Raw genomic sequence first — 20,176 nt, 5'->3', positions numbered from 1 at the left:
ATACTGTACGATTCAATTTTCATGAGATATAGCCATTAAGCTACACAGAATTTTCCACGTTTCATTCTTGTAAGGACTGGTCAGGCTAATCCTAATTGATTAGCCTGACGAGTCCGTATAAGGATGATATGCAGAAAATGTTATGTAGCTTAATTGCCATAGCTTACTATATATACTGTCTTCGGTTTCTCTCTGTACAAGAGTTTGCAGGACAACATGACAATTCATCTGATCAGTAAACCCTGACCAAATATCCAAACAATAGAAAGCACAAATAAGATCCCTTCAACATGGTTATAAACTGGACCAGATGAATTCTTGCCCTGGAATCTGGCAAAATTCAGAAAGAACCGCAAGATAAACTGTAGCATAATCATTCAATTGGAGAAAGAAAAATTAATGTTCTACACTTCTTTATGAACCCAAAACATTTGTTGAAACAGAATCTTGATTGAGCGCTCGCATATCTATGTATCCTGTATAGCAATCAGAAAGTAACCCCCTTCATTTATGAGAACTTGTTGAAGTAAAATGAAAATATATAATTTAAACGACAGTGCAATAATAAAAAAAAATGTCCCCCGATATTGCATACACAACAAAATGGAAATGATACAAAAATAATACAAACCTTTTCCAAGTCTGCATCAAATCGTTTATCATTTTGAGATTTGAATGTTGCTGATAAATGTTTTCGCAACTTTCGTTGGGAATTTTCAAGACTACTGACTGCGGCCGGCTGAAAAGAGAAGACATCTAGTTTATTTGTTACTTTGAAAAGTTGAATTCAAAACTATTTTTTCAGATTTATTTTCACGGATTTATAATAGATGGCGAGGTCGGAGTTAGAGATTTAGAAAGAAGTCAATGTCAAAGTCGTAAAAACATTAGACGTCGGAGTCAGATTTTTTAAGCTTCAAAGAAGCAACAGATTGTCTAAGACTTTTAATTAGGAGTCGGAATCAGATATTTCAAAATTCTAGGAATCTGAGTGTGAATTTTTGGAATCCCAGGAGCCAGTGTCAGACACAATTCCTGGGAGGCCAAGCTGCACTTGTTTTACAAATACTTCCATGTGCTATCAAGGTTCAGCACTTGTACTCACTTAACATAAATATAAACAACCCTAAACACAACTAATACTCAATAAAATCACAACGCTTCATTATAGAGTTGTTTTTTTTAATGTTAATACCTTCTTTCTTTGGACAGCTTGGTTTTTTAATTCTTTCCCTGTTTCCCCAACTATAACAGAAATTTAAATGTAATCTGAACAAACATCTTGCTGTCCAATACTCCACTCAAGTCGTCCTATAAACTTGGCTTCAAATCACAGTATGAGGAGCGTGCAATAAGTAATGCCCCTGACTCACGTCCAGTTGTCTATCTAGCTGAAATTTTGCATGTGCAATGGTTTATATCTCCACAGGTTATGTGGCAAATTACAGCTCTGAACTAATTGTGGTTTCTGTTTTACAGGTGTTTGAACTGAGTCAGGTGTGAAATGGAGCCTGTTGAATGTCGAGCAGTGATCCGGTTTTGTATTTGAAAGGACGCACACCACAGGAGACTTTTGATGAAATGAAAGAAACTTACAGTGATAATGCCCCAACGCTGGCATCGTGAATTCAAACATGGCCCGAAGTCTGTGGAAACAGCTCTCAGACCTGGTCGCTCCCCTCCTTCTGCCATTGATGAGGCATCTGTTCGTCAAGTTGAGGCTGTCATTTTGGAAGATCGCCGCATTACTATTCGCCAAATAGCCCAAGATGTCAAGATTAGTACAGGGTCTGTGAAAACTATCATTCATGACCATTTGCATATGCATAAGGTGTCTGCCAGATGGATTCCCAGGTTGCTCACACCATTCCAGAATCGATTATGACCCCTGAAAATTTATTGTTTTGGGCTCAAATCAAGTTATTAAGTTAGATCCATGTCCAAGGAACCTATATCTAAAATTTCCGGTGTTTAAACTAAAAATTGTCGGAGGAGTTTGGTAGAGCTCTCAAAGGTCAAATCGTTGAACTTTGACCCCTTAACAGCCAAATTTCTTGCCGTAAATTGATTGAAAAGATTTTCCCAAATCTCAGTACCCTGTATATCAAATTTCGAGTCTGTAGACTAAAAATTGACAGAGTTATTGCGTAGAGAAATGTACACAGACAGACAGACAGACACACAGACACGTTCACTTTTATAGATATATAGATAGATAGATTAAACAAAAATATATACGTATACATAAATATATATGGAAACAATTTTTTGTTTACTGTAAAGATTTTACGCAAATTTTATGCAGATTCCATGAACAAAGCTTCTTTCTTAGAACTGCACGCCTGTGGAACTCCGTCTGCCTGCTTCCCTCCTGACTACAACTTAGATGTCTTCAAGTCCAACGTAAACAAATTCCTGATGAACCGCCCCCTTAAGTAGACACTTTAAATATCCACACTAACGTACTGTACTTACAATAACACTTATCCCTGAGTAGCTTCCAGGCCTTGATAAGTGGTGACCACCTTGTAAAAAAAAAAAAAAATGCAAGTATAAATCATGTAGAATATCTGCATGAATATAATTACACGTAATAGTTAACTAAAGATGATCCTCCCATAAGAAAACCGAAAAACTAATAGGGAATTAATTAAAATGAATGTTTAAAAGAATATGCAAATTAGCTAGATCGTTTGCTAGTGAATGAAATTCCACAACCAAGATATAAGAAAATTGTATTTTCCTTTTAAATAAATAGAAAAGAGGGCTGCCTTTTTTTCTGTTGTTATAAGACCTTGGTCAATGTAGGGGCAACCCTTCATACCAATTATCACTATCCAGCTCCCCTACTCTCCGGGGAGTTTGTCCCCATTTCTCCTTCACTCTTCACATTAAAAATCGGCCTTGTGCCTAATTTGCTTGGTGGGGGAGCAAATAAATACCCTGTTGTTCTTGGCCTTTGGGCCGGGATCAAAGTGTAGTATCTGTTCCGGCAAGCAAGGACCATATGCGGGGGCAACCCCACATACATATAAGACCTTGGTCAATGTAGGGGCAACCCTTCATACCAATTGTCACTATGCAGCTCTCATTTCCCACCCATCGAGAACTGGTCCCCTTTTCCCTCCCCCACTCTCTCTCCACATTAAAAAACGGCCTTGTGCCTAATTTGCTCAATGGGGAAGCAAATAAATACAATCTGTTCTGCAGATGCTGCACTTAAGATAATTTGTACCAGTCAATGGAGGGGAAACCCTCTATACTGGGACAATTGTTATTTTTGGTAACCTTTTTTGCCTACTTTTAGGGGAGCTGGGTTTTACCCCACATTAAAAACGGCCTTGTGCCTAATTTGCTTTGGTGGGGAAGCAAATAAATACAATAAATAGAAAAAAGAGTTTTTAATATTAAAAATATCAATACACACGAAAGAAAAACAAATTTATAGGAGTATAGATATAAATATAATTATCTCTTCTCTTTCTACTATTGTATAAAAGAAACTTTGTGTGTGTGTGTGTGTGTGTGTGTGTGTGTGTGTGTGTGTGTGTGTGTGTGTGTGTGTGTGTGTGTGTGCAGGAGTTCATTCCCTATGGACTCAAAAACGGGTGGGCTGATTTTTATGAAATTTTACACAAAGGTACTTTATGTGTCTGGCAGTGTTCTTAGATAGGTTTTGTATCAGAAGGTCTTCAATTGGTATCGATAATCAAAATAATCCAATGAGAGAAGGAACGGGCGATTTTGATCAAAGTTAACATCTTACACATCATTCAATCTCGGGCAACATCGGGTCTCCCTGCTAGTATATATAAAAGGTGACCTTGTCTTGCTATTTGTGTGAGGAACGGTCTCTACCAAACTACCCTGTCAATTTTTGGCCTATGGACTGGAAACTTGATATATAGAGGATTTGGACCTGTGGAATAAATTTGAGTTAGTTTTTAGCAGGCAAAAATAGTTGCTATGAGGTCAAAATTGAAAAATAAATCAAAACTTGGTATGCATGAGTCGACTTGAGGTGTTAATTCTATACATTTCGAGGTTAAACAATGTTATTTTTTTAACTATTTATGTGCATATGGACATGGCTTAGATGGTAACGAATAAGGTTGGAATGCTAAATGGTTTGGTTTCAATGCTAACTGATAACACTCAAGTCATATTTTTTACTTTTGAAATGACTATTATACATTGGATGCAATATAATAATCTTTAGAGAATTGGCTTTATAATAGTAATAAATATGAAATCTGCATAAACTAAAATATCATATTTAAGGGTGATTGGGCAATGCCAGGCGGCCTGCTATTAGATATAAATTTTTGCTACTTGTTAAGATATAGTCAGCAAATCGATTTTTTAAATATATCATTTGAAGCAAAAACAATATTATATACTTAATTGTCATATTGAAAAATAGTAATATATCCAAAAATTACGAAAAGTCATCTGTGTTTTTAGTAAAAAAAAAAAAAAAGTCTATCACTATAGACAACAAATATTACAACTATGACACAAGAAATCTAAAATATTCATTTCGGAGTTATGACCCCCATATATAGCCTCCTACTGCCTACTTTAAAACGTTTAAGAAAAATGCGATTTTACACAATTTTCCATACAAATTGCTTTTAACTAGAAATAACTTCCTACACAATGATTTTTCATAAGTTTTGGATATATTACTATTTTCAGCATTACAATTAAGTATGCAATATTGTTTTTGCTTAAAATGACATATTTTAAAAAATCAATCTGTCGACTGTATCTTAAGCAACAATTAAAAGATCTTTCTACTCCAGTAGTTTCTTCCCCAGGACTGCTAGACTTTGGAATTCCATTCCAGGTCACTGCTTCCCCAACTGTACTGACATGCATAAGTTCAAGTGCAACGTGAACCAACATATCGCTGCCCTAATCCCTACATAGTACCCCAGTAGATGTTTCCCCTGATAGTAGCCCCCTACACCGAAGTGGCAATGTGCCTTGTTTGGGGTGAAAATGTAATAAAAAAAAAATAAATAAATAAAAAAAAAAATAAGATGTATTGCAATGACATACTGAATTTTCAAGTCTACGATAATTTTAAATGCCTGTATAAATAAGTCTGAAAAGTTTTTGAAGATAACTAGTAACAAACTTAAATTTGATTTCTTTTATGCATTTTATTTGGACGGTGCATTACTCTCATTTATGATGGAGTGCCAACAATTTATTTATTTATTTTTTTTTTTTTTACAAAGGAGTCACCACTTATCAAGGCCCAGAAGCCACTCGAGGATAAGAGTTAAAAACTGTACACTGGTCAATGGGACAGTGGCATAGTAATTGTTAGTAGTGGAAATTTGGTAAATTGGATTACTTAAGGAGAACAGCTCATCAAGAACTTGTTTACGTTGGACTTGAAGACGACCATATTATAGTTGGAAAGCAGGCAAATGGAAGAGAGTTCCACAGGTGTGCAGTTCTAAGACACTTTGTTCATGGAATCTACATTATTGATAGTGTTTTCAGCTAGACAAGTGTTTCTCGTTAATGTTTGGAGGGACCATAGATTGGAGCTCAGACGAGCACTTGCCATAACAATAACGATAAAGCAGAGACAGGCTCTCAGCGTCTCTTCTGTGAGAAAGAGGTTGCAAGGGAGAACAAAGGGCATCTCCCATTAGGCTACGAAGTCTATTTTGAACTCTGCCAGGCAGGATAAGTCCTTTCTAACAGCTCCTACCCAGATGTGGCAACAGTACTCCATCCTTGGACGTACCTGGCTTTTATATAGGTAGAGAATTGCATCAGCAGGTAGATATCTACTGGATTGATAGAAGGATCCCACCATTTTCCCAGCGACCTTGGCAACAGATTTGATGTAAGTGTTCCATTTTATATCAGGAGTAATGGTCAAGCCAGGATCTTGTCAAAACATGGAGCCTCCCCAAGACAAGAGCAATTCATTTCAATTGATGCCAGATGGGGATCAAAGCATTATTAAAATATTTAAAAAACACTAAAATTGAATGCACACGCGAAAACAAACATGGCGATCAGTGAAAACAATATGGAATACATTAGATAATATCATTTCCCTTAAGTTAATAAATGAAAATTCCTTTATATAAGACTAGCGGGGGGTACCCGGCATTGCCCGAGTGTTTGAAGGTGTGCATGTTAAAAAAAGAAAAGTTTTAGTAGGAAGATGGGATTGAACCTCAAAGCCTTGACGCGAAGGTGGAAACGAAAGGAAAAAAACGCCCGACACCTCACCATCTCGGCCACGATGGAGAGGAACTGATAAGGGCGTTATGTGAAGGTTTATAAAGCAAAATAAACAGGTGCAAGGAAGTGGTGTGATATCTGATCTAGTTTTGCACTGCAAGCCAGATCATTCGTTTTTCAAGACGTGGCAAGCTCATAAAAGTCAAGCAAATTAAATACACACGTGACCCCCGTTGTTAAGTTGTAGTTATTATGATTTAGATGCGATATAAAAAGTTTTAAGAATGAGTGAGCCGACCAAGAATCACGGCGAAAAAAGCCTTTTGCAGACATACATAAAAAGCAAACATACATACACATATTTTTCCTTTTATATATATATATAGAAGGGTGTGCGTGCTCTCGTCGAGTGGTTCCAATATGGGGGATCGATTTTTTTTTTTTTTACATGGTTTTTCTGTTTGGTTTTACTAGATGCACGATTTAGCAGTTTTTTTTATAGTTTTGCTTTTATTTTTGGAAATCTGTCATATTTTGTACTGCAATGCTTCCAGTCCATCAACTCACTGCAAATCCTGTCTCGGCAGATGTTTTCGTTTTGGTTGTGATGTCACACAGGACCAATGAAAATTCTGTCTTTGAGTGAGATCATTGGATTACATCAGATAACAATCGGATTGTAATCTGAAAGTTATCCAGTTCCTGAATCAAATGGAATTTGGCAATTGGATTAGTCCGGGATCGATCCAGAATTACAATCTTATCCCCCCCAAAAAAAACGGGCATAAATCAATAAGAAGCAACCCATGCTACTATAGCCCTTTATAGCTTTTTCCTTTTTCTTTACATAGGAGTCACTACTTGTCAAGGCCCAGAGGCTACTCGAGGATAAGGGTTAATGAGTGTACAGAAGTTAATGGGACAATAGTAATATAGGGACGTAGTAATTGTTAGTAGAGAAAATTTGGTAAATTTGATTACTTAAGGGGATGGCTCATCCAGAATTTGTTTACATTGGACTTGAAAATGACCACATTGTAGTCAGCTAGAAAGCAGGAAAACAGAAGAGAGTTCCACAGGCATGCAGTTCTAAGAAAGAAGTTTTGTTCATGGAATCTAAATTTAAGTTCAGGCACAGATAAAGAGTGGGAGAAAATATTGATAATGGTCTCAGATAGACGAGTGTTTTTCATGGAAGTTTGGAGCTCAGACGAGCACTTGCCATGAAAATAGAGATAAAGCAGAGGCAGGTTCGAAACATCTCTTCTGTGGCAAAGAGGTTGCAGGGAAGAGAAAAAGGCACCTCCATTAGGCTACGAAGTCTATTTTGAACCCTGACAAGGCAGGATGAGCTGCTTCTAGCAGCTTCTGCCCAAATGTGGTAACAGTACTCCATCCTTGGACGTACTTGACTCTTATAAAAGTAGAAAATTGCATCAGCAGTGAGATATCTACTGGAGCGGTAGAATGATGCTACCATTTTTCCAGCGACCTATGCAACAGATTTGATTATGTGCTAAGATCAGATTCAGAAGCTTGTCAAAACATGGCGTCTCGACAAGACTAGAGCCATTCATTTCAATTAATGCCTGATGGGGATCAGAACATTGATGATGTAAAGATAGAAGCTTGGTTTTAGATGCATGAAATTAACTAGCCATCTCTTTCCCCCTTCCACCACGTACTCAAGATCAGAGGAGAGAGAATCAGGCCATTTATGACCTTTCAACTGTCACCAGCATAAATGTCTACGAATGATGTTAGGATGTGATTTGGGAGATCATTGATGTAAATCAGGAAGAGAGTTGGGCCCAGGGTGGACCCCTGAGGGACTCCAACATTAATTCTGTGAACTACCTATACCACTACTCTTAGATTAGAGAGAAATGGTTTAATAATTGAGAAAACATTTCCAGTTATACCGTAGCTGGAGATATTGTGAAGTAGGCCTTTATGCCATACCCTTCAAAGGCCTTTGATATGTCAAGAGCAATTGCCCTAGAATGGAAGTCTTTGTGGAGAGATTCACTAATCCTATGAAATATAACTGTTAGCACATCTGCTGTAGATCTAACAGAATGAAAATCATATTGCGTGTCACTAAGAAGGTTATTTTTGCTGAGATGGTTGATTACTTCTCTATTTAACACGATTCCAGCAACTTACTCATGATGCACAGGAGACTTATTGGCCTGTACTGGGAGGGGGATGAGTGATCACCTGAATTCTTAAATACAGGGCATACTGATGAGATTTTCCAGGGTGATAGGAAGCAATTCTCCTTAAGACAACGTTTAAACAGTTTTGTAAGTATGGGCGCTAGTTCTGAATTCCAATTAAATCTATAAATATAAAAGTGAAAATGTGTGTATGTATGTATGTTCGCTTTTTGTGTACGTCCGCAAAAGGATTTTTTTCGGCGGCTTCTCGAGGCTGTCACACATTTTTAAAACTTTTTATATCAAGTCAAAATCATAATATCTACAAGTTACGAACGGGGGTCGCGTGTGTATTTAATTTGCCCGACTTTCAAAAGCTAAACATTCAACATTTTTCGATTGGCACGTGTAGATTCGCCTTTTTCGTATAATAAAAGCGAAACTAATACAAAGGTTATCGTTCCCAGCGTGTTCGCCGGAATGTCCAAAAGCAATCAGCTTTGATCAATGCGGTTTTTACCTTATATCAGACAATTGCTATTCAATTTGGACAATTCCCTTTCAATGGGGAGCTGGTTTCCCCCTCCTCCCGTCATCTTGGGGAACTCCAAACTGCCCCGCAGTAAATGAAAAAATGATCCCGCAGTGAAACAAAGTAAACAAACACCAAAAAACTGCCCCGTCATCGTAACTCTCCCGCGATGACCTCATTAAGTGGCAACCTGTCAATCAAACCTCCTTGACTTGACTCACTTTAATCGCTCTTGCATTAACATTGTCGCCGTAGTTCAGGTGTTCAGGCTCAGTCTATAGGCCTCAAGGCTCCGGGTTCGAGCCCACATGCCACCAAATCCTCATCTTTTTTTTTTTTTTTTTATTAAAAAAAAACGCTATCGTTAAGTTTCCTTTTTGTTCTGATTTACCCCCCCCCAAAAAAAAAAACACACACACCTACAAATACCCGGTCAACGCGGAGTACCCCCGATTAGTAATATATAAACATGAATTTATAAGACCAAAAAATTCAACCTTGATTGCCCTTCGGGGCCCGTGGCGCAGTTGATAGAGACATTGAATTTCTACGGTTCCAGGTGAGAATTGACTGAAGATAGCGGTTTCAATCCTACTCAAAGCCAGCCAGAGGCTTACTTGGCCAAAAACGTGGTGAGACGACAATAACTACGGAAGGCAGTAATTGCAGTGGATGCAGTCAGGAGATTAAGAGTTCTTATCCGTCGCGGTTACCACCTGACGAAGGCCAGAGGAATAGTTGGCCGAAACATCGTGAAACAACTAAAATAAGATGAGGATAATAGTCCACAATAAAAATAACACAAGTGTTAAAACTAAAGTAATTTTGGTACTTGTGCACTTTTGCCATCGTGCTGAAATAATAGTGTAATTATTTTGAAAGCCATTCTTAACATGGGAAGGAGAGAGTATTTTATAACTATTCTGTGCTTCCACCTAACAATTTAATTAAAAAAAAAAGATATTGTGAAGTCTGAAAAAAAAAAAAAAAAAACTATTTAAAAATAGCGTGGTGGCAAAAGTACTTGTGCACCGTAATTTTTAAAATAATTATATGGTTACGTTTTTCGTATCAGGTTTCCGTTCTGTATCAACCGTATCCACTTCCGCTAGCTTGATTCTTCCAAGCACTGATCTTGGAGATAACCAATAACCCTTTTGGTCAACGTACACGAGTGCTTCTCCACTAGCGAAATACACATCGGCTCCAATGTTGAACGTTCTTTGATTGAGGGAGAAATCATAATTTTTACAAAGAAAGAATTTTTGCGTGTGTGTGCGTTTTTTATTTTTGCAGGAGTTTATGTAATTATTAACAGGAAAATTGGTGAAAGTCAAGATGGAATCTGCGCTATTTTTTAATATTATTTTCAAGTTTAATTAAAGTTTTACTATACCGGAGTTATTTTTTTTTTTCAAGTTCGCTTTTTTTTTTTTTTGTTTTGGCCAGATTTAATGAAAGCAAAACAAAACAATAATTTGGTGCTTATGCACTTATGTTACCGTTATTTTTTTTAATGGTTGAAGTTCATGTTCCGTTCATTCTCCTCTAGGATCCTCTGACCACTCCGTCGTATCAGTTAAGATAAAAACGAAATGTAAGAAGTCCCCAGACGTACCCCTCCACCGTACTGTATACCGATACTCTATGGCTGACTGGGATAGCTTCCGTACATTCATATCTGATTTACCTCTGCACTCCATGTTTAAAAAGGAAGTGTCCTCTATAGTATCAGATCTGACCGAATGGTTAATTGTAGGCATAGACCAATTCATACCATCTAAAAAATTCCAACAAAAACCTAACAGCCAGCCATGGTTCTCCCCAGAATGTGCTGCTGCTATCACGCACAGAAATCACTTTTTCCATCGCTACCAACGTAATAGATGCACTGAGACTAAAGCTGCTTTCAGGACTGCCAGCAACCACTGTAAAAGAGTAATAAAAAATGCAAGAGAGCTATATGCCCAGTCTGTTAAATCCAAGGTAGCTGATCAGCGGCTTGGATCCCACCAGTTTTGGCAAATAACAAATAGGATCCTGAACAGAAGTGTGCGTTCTATCCCAACAATTATCAATGGACCAGAGGTCATCTCGTCAGCGTCAGACAAGGCCAAACTATTTGCAAAGAACTTTGCAGCTAATTCTACCCGATGCGACGAAGGCCATCAACTCCCCATATTTCCTCCTATAACACAGAACAAGCTAGGTAACATACAAATATCCGTGCATGAGGTCGCCAAGCTAATCAAGAACCTAGATTCCAGTAAAGCAACTGGCCCTGATGGCATCCCAATTATAGTGTTAAAAAAGCTTCAACCAGAACTTGCTCCCATACTTACGAAACTATTTAAGTGCTGCCTTAAGGAGAAGTGCTTTCCGACTCCCTGGAAGACCTCATCAGTTTGCCCTGTATTTAAGAATTCAGGTGATAAGTCATCTCCCTCTCAGTACAGACCTATAAGTCTCCTCTGTGTTATGAGTAAGTTGCTGGAATCCATATTAAATAGAGAAATAGTCAACCACCTCAGCAGGAATAACCTTCTTAGTGACACACAATATGGTTTCCGCTCTGCAAGATCTACCGCAGATGTGCTAACGGTTATATCCCACAGGATTAGTGAATCTCATGACAAAGGCTTCGTTTCTAGGGCAATTGCTCTTGACATATCAAAGGTCTTCGACAAGGTATGGCATAAGGGTCTACTTCACAAGATTTCCAGCTACGGTATAACTGGAAATGTTTTCTCAATCATTAAATCATTTCTCTCCGATAGGCTCATAAGAGTAGTGGTAGATGGACAAAAATCGGAGGCCTACAATATAAATGCTGGAGTCCCTCAGGGGTCAATCCTGGGCCCAACTCTTTTCCTGATCTACATCAATAACCTCCCTAAACACATACTTAAATCATTCGTTGACATCTATGCTGATGACACGACCATCATCCTATCCTTACATCATCAACGCTCTGATCCTCATCTGGCATCAATTGTGATGGATGGCTCTCGTCTGGGTGAGGCCCCGTGTTTTGACAAGCTTCTGGCTTTGACCTTTACTCCTGATCTGAAATGGAACACGTACATCAAGTCTGTTGCCAAGGTCGCTGGAAAGATGGTGAGATCCTTCTACCGCTCCAGAAGATATCTCACTACTGATGCAATTCTCTATCTATATAAAAGCCAAGTACATCCAAGGATGGAATACTGTTGCCATATCTGGGCAGGAGCTGCTAAAAACAGCCTATCCTGCCTTGACAGAGTACAAAATAGACTTCGTGGCTTAGTGGGGGATGCCCTTTTCTCTACCCTGCAACCTCTCTCCCACAGAAGAGACGTTGCGAGCCTGTCCTTGTTTTATCGTTATTTCCATGGCAGGTGCTCGTCTGAACTCCAATCTCTGGTCCCCCCTCGCCAATCTTTCACGAAAAACACCCGTCTAGCTGAATCCACTGTCAACAGTTTCCCCCACTCTTTATCTGTGCCTAAATCAAAACGCGGATTCCATGAACAAAGCTTCTTTCTTAGAACTGCACGCCTGTGGAACTCTGTTCCGTCTGCCTGCTTCCCACCGGACTACAACTTGGATGTGTTCAAGTCCAATGTTAACAAATTCCTAATGAACCGCCCCCTTAAGTAAACACTTCATCAAATCTCCACACTAACGTAATGTACTTGCAATAACCCTTATCCCTGAGTGGCCTCCGGGCCTTGATAAGTGGTGATCAATGTGTAAAAAAAAAATGCCTCGCCCAATGTTTGAATTGGTTTTTAAAGGAAAATTGGTGGAAGTCAAAATTAGCACTTGTGGCGATAAACAGAAAAAAAAAAAAAAAAAAAAAGTAAAGTTCAAGTGAACTTGGAAGTTTTATTTTTTATTTAAAATAAATAACGCAGAAACACTCGTCTAGCTGAAAACATTATCAATAATTCCCCCCACTCTTTATCCGTGCCTAAATCTAAACGTAGATTCCATAAACAAAGCTTATTTTTTACAACAGCACGCCTGTGGAATTGTCTTCTGTTTTCCTGCTTTCCAGCTGACTACAATATGGTTGTCTTCAAGTCCAACGTAAACAAGTTTCTGATGAGTCATTCCACTTAAGTTAACAAATTTACCGAATTTCCATTACTATCGATTACTATATTGTCCTTTTGACTACTGTACACTCTTTAACCCTTGTCCTTGAGTGGCCTCTCGGCCTTGATAAGTGGTGACGCTTATGTAAAAAATAAAAATAAAAAAAAGGTAAAACTTTAATTAAACTTGAAAATAATATTTTAAAATAGCGCGGATTCCATTTTGACTTTCACCAATTTTCCTGTTAAACTCCGGCAAAAAAAAATATCGATAAAAAAAAAAGAAAAAAACAGATAAAATCATAACAAAAATCATGAGCAAATTTCAAGCTAAAATAAATAAAACAAACTAGATCACACACACAAAGATTCTGTCCTTGTAAAAGTAATGATTTCTCCCTCAATCGAACAACATTCAACATCGGAGCCGATAAGGCCACGGTAGCACTCGTGTACGTCAGCCACCCTAAATTGTTTGTTAAAAGTACAGAATAGTTAAAAGACACTTTGTCCTTCCACTCTTCATGTTAAGAATGGGTTTCTAAATAATAACATTATTTTAGCACGGTGTACTTAAGTTTCTACAGTATTTAAACCGAACATATTTTTTTATTGTTTTGTTTGTTTGTTCTTTTAATCCTAAACTAACCATAAAAGTGGTAAACAAGAAAAATAGTAAACTCAAAGTCAACAGTAAATGATGCTTCATCAAATTTGGTTCCTGATATTAAAGACTTCATCTTTTGGTTCACAATCGGGCATTTTTTTAATCGTTATTTTTTGTTTTGTTGTTTTATTTTTGTTATAGATAGGTTGTTCGATTTTTTTTTTTTTTTTGGTGTTTGTTAAGATAGAATCGACAGATCGATTTTTGTTAAATATGTGGTTTTAAGCAAAAACAGCATTTACTTAGTTGTCGTGTCGAAAATAAATAATATATCCCAAATTACAAAAAATTCATCAAGTAGAAAATTATTTACAGTTAAAAGTAATTTTGGTGAAAGTGCACTCCACAGGGGGACCACCCGAAGAAGTTGGGTACTTGTACAGTTGGTACTCCTTGGGTGTTGAGTTCCATGGCGACCAGCAGAAAAATCTACCCTACCCATTAAATTTTTCTGCTGGTTGCCATGGAACTCAACACTGAAGGAGTACCATACAGTTTAATCAAGACATTAAAAATTGAAAATATCGAAAAAAGATTATATTGTATGTATGCGTTTTGGACTGAAGATGAAGATCTCCGAAAAAAAAAAAAAATTTGGTAAATGTTTACTTTAACTACAGCAGAAGAACACCGACCAATAAAATTTGTTTTTTATAGGTTTTCGGGGTCGCTGACGACGAATCTGATGTTCAAACCCGTCGCAAATTTAGCGTTTGCACGGTATTAACCCCTGAACCCTCGCACTATTTTGTGTCAACTCACCGCACCCACCGCCATCGTTTATGCTATTCTTACATGATGCGTTCGCGCATGGACGCGCGTAGTAAGGTGACTTGTGACATCGCGAAAGAATTTTTTAGCAGACATTTGAAATAAACAAGAAAGTTTTCAGAAAGAAAAAAAATGTGGTTCATTTTTCTATTACATAGTTTTTTGATGCTTTTTAATTGATCTAAAAAATTAAGTTTTCACGAACGATTTACAAAAGCATTTTTATTTTTCGTTTTTTTTTTTGTTTTTTTTTTAGAGGAGAGTTATTCAATTAAATTTGTGAAATTTGTGAAAAGTGAAATTTTTGTACTCATGCAGAGAGTGATCCGTGCTGAAATAACGTTATTATTTAAAAAGCCATTCTTAACATGGGGAGGGGAAGGTGTTTTGTTTGTACCTATTCTGTATTTTAACCTTACAATTGAATAAAAAGAACATGGTGCAAGTCTATAAATGGTCAACAAGTAATCTTTTTTACTATCAAAATCTGAAAAAAAATCTTTATAATGTACGTACTTGTCACTGCATGAAAATGTCATATTCCAAAAATCACTAAATCGATCAAGTAGTTTTTTTATTTAAAAAAAAAATCAAATATTATGAAACATTTTATCGTAGAAAAAGTTCACGCCATCTTGTTTTTGAATGATAACGAAAATAACGTTTAAAATTCCAGCAAACGAGTAGTTTCCAAGATATGAAGAATTTTACGTAAATTGAGCACCCACACGTTGACGCTCCTCCAACAAAAATTCGGCAAATGTGTATTTCAGCGGCGTAAATTTAAGTTTTACACTAATGATGGCCATAAAGTGGGTGATCATTATACGTTAAATTATTATAGAAAAGTGATCCCCCACTTTCTTTAAACTAACATTTCTTCATATCTTGGAAACTACTGGATTTTAAACGTTATTTTCGTTTTCGACATCTTCAAAAACTTATGTCTTAATTTTTCAAGTTTTTTTTTTCTATAGTGTGGAAAGTCGATTGTCTGCCCCTTGCTGATCTTATATTCCAAACATTCCCAATAGGTGTCGCTAGCAGTGTTATCATTCAAAAACAAGATGGCGTGAAGTTTTTCTTTGATAAAATGTCTCATAATATTTGATTTTCTTAAATAAAAAAAAGCTACTTGATCGATTTACGTGATTCTTGGAATATGACATTTTCATGCAGTGACAAGTACGTACATTATAAAGATTTTTTTCAGATTTTTATAGTAAAAAAACATTGGTACTTATACAGTTTAATGACGACATTAAAAAATGGAAATATTGAAAAAAAATTTTTTTGTACGTACCTGTTATAGACTGAAGTTCTTCGAAAAAAAATTTCACTTCATTTGATCAAGTAGGTTTTTTTTTACAGCGAAAAACAATTATTTATCACGACGACGTCAACGTGCCCATTTTGGAAATGTACCTAGCAGAATACCTCCATTTTAGGCCAGATTTCGCAATCTAGCCTTTTTTTTTTTTTTCGCCAGAATGAGATGCGCACATCACATCTGCAATTTTTTTCCGTTTTTTTTTTTTATTTTTAAAGCAGAATACTATTGAATATGGCAAGAAATTGAAGAATGCAAAGAACTGAAAAAATTTTTACGCGATTATTTTCGAAACATGCGCAGTAGTGTTTACCGATGTATTGGAAAATTCAAAATGGTGCCCGCCGACACTCTCTTTAACATGGTAAGTTTGGGAAAAGGTGTTATAAATAATAAACTACACAAAATACTATTTAAAAAACACCGAATATATGTCAACTTATGTCACGGTAATATATATTGAGCGAATTTCTAACAGTACTTTGTCTAGTTTATTATTTATAACGTCTTTTCCTGAAGTTACTGTGTTAAAGAGAGACTCTGGCGCCATTTTGAATTTTCCAATACATCGGTAAACACCGTATGCTTTTCGAGCTGAATAAACATGTTACATTGAATAAAAACACTAAAAACATATCCATATACAGTAATACAAACCCTAAGTTTTTGTTTTTTTTTAATTCGAAAATTTCGGTTGCACATTTCTAATTTTTCTAATATTTTATTCTTTTTATTTTCTTCTGTTACAAATTAAAAAAAAAAAACAAAAACACTCCAAAAATGGCATCTGTCTCCGCAAAAAAAAAAAAAAAAAAAAAAAATCTCATTCTGGTGGAAAAAAAAGGGCTAGATTGGCCTAAAATGGAGGTATTCTGCTACGTAGGGCAGTTACTTGCCCTTGGGGAAAGTTACCTGCCCTTAGGGAATTCCTGGGCGCTGCAATAACATTTCCAAAATGGCCACGTTGACGTAGCCGTGATAAATAATTGTTTTTCGCTGTAAAAAAAAAACTACTTGATCAAATGAAGTGAAATTTTTTTTCGAAGAACTTCAGTCTATAACAGGTACGTACAAAAAAAATTTTTTTCAATATTTCCATTTTTTAATGTCGTCATTAAACTGTATAAGTACCAAAACATTATTTGTTAACCATTTATAGACTTGCACCAAAAACATATAAAACTTTAATTAAACTTGGAAATACGATTTAAAAAAAAAAATAGCGCGGATCTCTGCATTAGCACCGAATTTTTTTTTTTTTTTTTCGGAGAACTTCGTTCCATAACGGATACGTACAATATAACCCTTTTTTTTTTTTTTTTTTTTTTTCGATATTTTCATTTTTTAATGTCTTGATTAAACTGTACAAGTACCAGAAGTTGATTACGGGGAGATTGAAAATAAGGGTAAAACTATACAAACACCGTGACAGCGAATTAACCCTAACCCCTAACCCCTAACCTTAACCCTAACCCTAACCCTAATCCTAACCCTAACGCTGTCACGGTGTTTGTATAATAATACCAAAATAAGAAAATGCTTTTCGGAATAAGCACCTCCAACCTCCCCATGTTAAGAACGGCTTTCAGAGAAAACACCCTCAATCTCCTCGTGTTGCTGAAATTATTTATTAAAGAAAGCAACAGGCTTTCGGAATAAACACCCTTTGGAGGTTAGACGACCAGAATGCACTACTGCAGTGCAGTAGTGCATTACGGTCACTGTGCAGTAGTACTGCACAGTGACCGTAATTTTTACGGAAAATTGCATTTTCCCTAGATGTGAAGATTGCGAATACAGGGGACATACTTATCCCCCTTTTTGTCACTTTAATGGCTGACGTATTGTTTTTTACCATTACGAGACTGTTTTTAATAAAAACCCAATGTCTTCAAGTCCAACGTAAACAAATTCCTGATGAACCGCCCCCTTAAGTAGACACTTTTATTAAATCCCCACACTAACGTACTGTAAATGCAATAACCCTTATCCCTGAGTGGCTTCCGAGCCTTGATAAGTGGTGGTGACTGGTGACCACCTTGTAAAAAAAAAAAAAGGGTCGACCTAGACGAGAGGATCCAAAATGGCCGACCAGGACTGAGATATGACACGTGCCGTTGTTTCCTTAATAAATTATTTCAGTTAGGAAGAAATATCTCATGTATTAATAAATGTTAAATAATAATGAAACCTTACCAAAACAAAACGAAATAAAAAAAAAAAAATATCTGACAATTCATCGGCTCTAGCTGAAATAATTTATTAAGGAAACAACGGCTCGAGCTTATACTAATAAATAGCAACTTACACACAAATAAATGTTAAATAATAATGAAACCTTACCAAAACAAAACGAAGTAAAAAAATAAAAAATATCTGACAATTCATCGGCTCTAACTGAAATAATTTATTAAGGAAACAACGGCACGTGTCATATCTCAGTCCTGGTCGGCCATTTTGGATCCTCTCGTCTAGGTCGACCAAAAAAAGTTGTTTATGAATTTTCGTAATTTTTGGATATATTACTATTTTCGACATAAATTATATATTTAAAAAAAATCAATCTATCGACTCTATCTTTACAAACACCGATTTTTTTAATAATATTTGACTCGGATGTTCTGGTTTGTTTTTATAAAAAAAAAAAAAAAAACAAAAAAAAAAAAAACATACGTTATTGTTGATTTGATCCTGACGATCGAGTGCGTCCAATAAATTATGCTTCGTAAGTTTGTCGTCCTTATTTTCCTGGGATTGGAGTCTAGAGTTTTGCAGGCTGTTCCTCCGGAAAGGATTCTTCGATCGCAACAATGGAGAATCGATGCTTCCTAAATCAAAATTGGACAAAGAATTAATTTCGGTTTTATTTCCAACTTCATTTTCATTTCGGTTTTCGCCTTCGCGTAATTTTATCCGCTTCGACTCTCTTAAATTCTTATTTTCTAATTGTCTTTTCTTTCGCCTTAATTTCATTACATCCGACGGTTTCTTCCATGGTGAAAAACAATCTTCCATTATTTTAGTTTGTCGTCTAATGATAAAAATAATTTTAAAAATAAAAGTTGAATTGAATGAATTAGGAGGAAATTATGGAAAAACTTGAACTTTGGCGCTGTTGAACATTGCATTCTGGGAAGGAATCAAATAGTCACGTTAGAGTTATTTCCCTTGTCTCGTTTTTCCGTGTCAACCTCCTTACATTGAGTAAACACTAAGTTTACAAGCAGAAGGGGTCTATATTTAAACAAATGTTGCGCAATCTACAACCGCATCTCTCTTAAACAAGGATTGCTTGAATCCAGGATGACTGGAAACGATGCAAAGAAAACTATTTCATAGTTTCTATTTCCTCGACTACTTGTAATGTACAACATAATGGGTGGAACGATAAAAGTGTCACCCTAAAGGAAGCAACAACTACAGCTTTATTTTAAAACTTTTATTTAAAACATCGGCGCTTCTACACTATTGGGACGAGATTTCGGAAATCGTAATACTGATTTTCACATGAAAACAATGGTATCTACGTATTCCTCGTATTTTTAAGATGATTAAATAAAAAAATTACGAAAATCGATAAGGTAGGAAATTATTTATTAAAGAAAATAAAAAAAAGAATTTGATGAAAACGATTGTAAAACAGAGGAGAGCCGAAAAGGGATTCAAACAAGATGGCGGCATTTATTCACCTTCTAACGCGATTAAAGTTGTTTTTTATTATTCAGTAATATTCAGGTAATTCCGACTGCATAATTGACAAAAAAAATCAGTTGAAACCATTGTTTTTTATCTGAAAACTCCATTTATCGACTACGAAATCTAGTCTCAATTATGTAAAAGCGCCAAAAAATCAATTCAGGTAACTTGATTATGTAGTAGAGCTGACATTTATTCAATGTAGCTGCCTTCAGCCTCAATATGGGTCCGGAACTGGGAACATACTGGTGGGAGCTTGGCGAATATTCAGCGGATGGGAGCGATCAGGTTGCCTTTGGTGTTGTGGGAAGTCATGTTGGTGATGTTCTTGATGTATGATTAAACAAAGTAGTCCAACAGGTTCAGATCGATAGAGGCAGTGAGAGAATGGTACAAAGTCGTAGCACGCCTTCTGAAGCCAAGCCTGGGTCTTTTTTGTTTGTTTTATTTTTGGACTTGTGGGCCAGCGCTGAGTTCTGCTGCCACATCCAGAGTCTGGCAGCGGCTACCTGATTACACCAGAGGATCATCACACTCTTCAACACATCCAGATACACTTTAGTGTTGACTTTCAAGCCAACTTCGAAGATGTTAGGTGGCATGATGTGGCCCTCACTTGGAACCACATCAAAAATCATAACCGTGGCCGGAAACTTTGTTTTCATCACCCTGGGCACGTCTCTCCAATCCAGCAATGTATTTTGAGGGTGCTGGCAATGGTTTTAT

The 20,176-nt window shown here is 36.5% G+C and overlaps 1 protein-coding gene across 1 annotated transcript in view; it reads right to left on the bottom strand.

Annotated features, from left to right (window-relative positions):
• Positions 1-18,881, bottom strand: part of LOC145277052 (protein downstream neighbor of Son-like) — a 72,166-nt gene extending 53,285 nt beyond the window's left edge. The window contains exons 1-2 of the mRNA XM_080128709.1: positions 18,428-18,881; positions 632-739 (exon numbers count right to left, since the gene is read on the bottom strand). Of these exons, the coding sequence (XP_079984835.1) occupies positions 632-739; positions 18,428-18,769 (450 nt within the window). The 5' untranslated portion in view covers positions 18,770-18,881. The remainder of the gene's footprint in view (positions 1-631; positions 740-18,427) is intronic.
• Between the last annotated feature and the right edge of the window lie 1,295 nt (positions 18,882-20,176).

The sequence above is a fragment of the Euprymna scolopes genome, chromosome 5, assembly GCF_053919585.1.
Source record: "Euprymna scolopes isolate OS-2025 chromosome 5, ASM5391958v1, whole genome shotgun sequence".
In the NCBI taxonomy this organism is placed as follows: domain Eukaryota; kingdom Metazoa; phylum Mollusca; class Cephalopoda; order Sepiida; family Sepiolidae; genus Euprymna; species Euprymna scolopes.
This window is presented reverse-complemented; position numbering and strand designations above follow the sequence as displayed.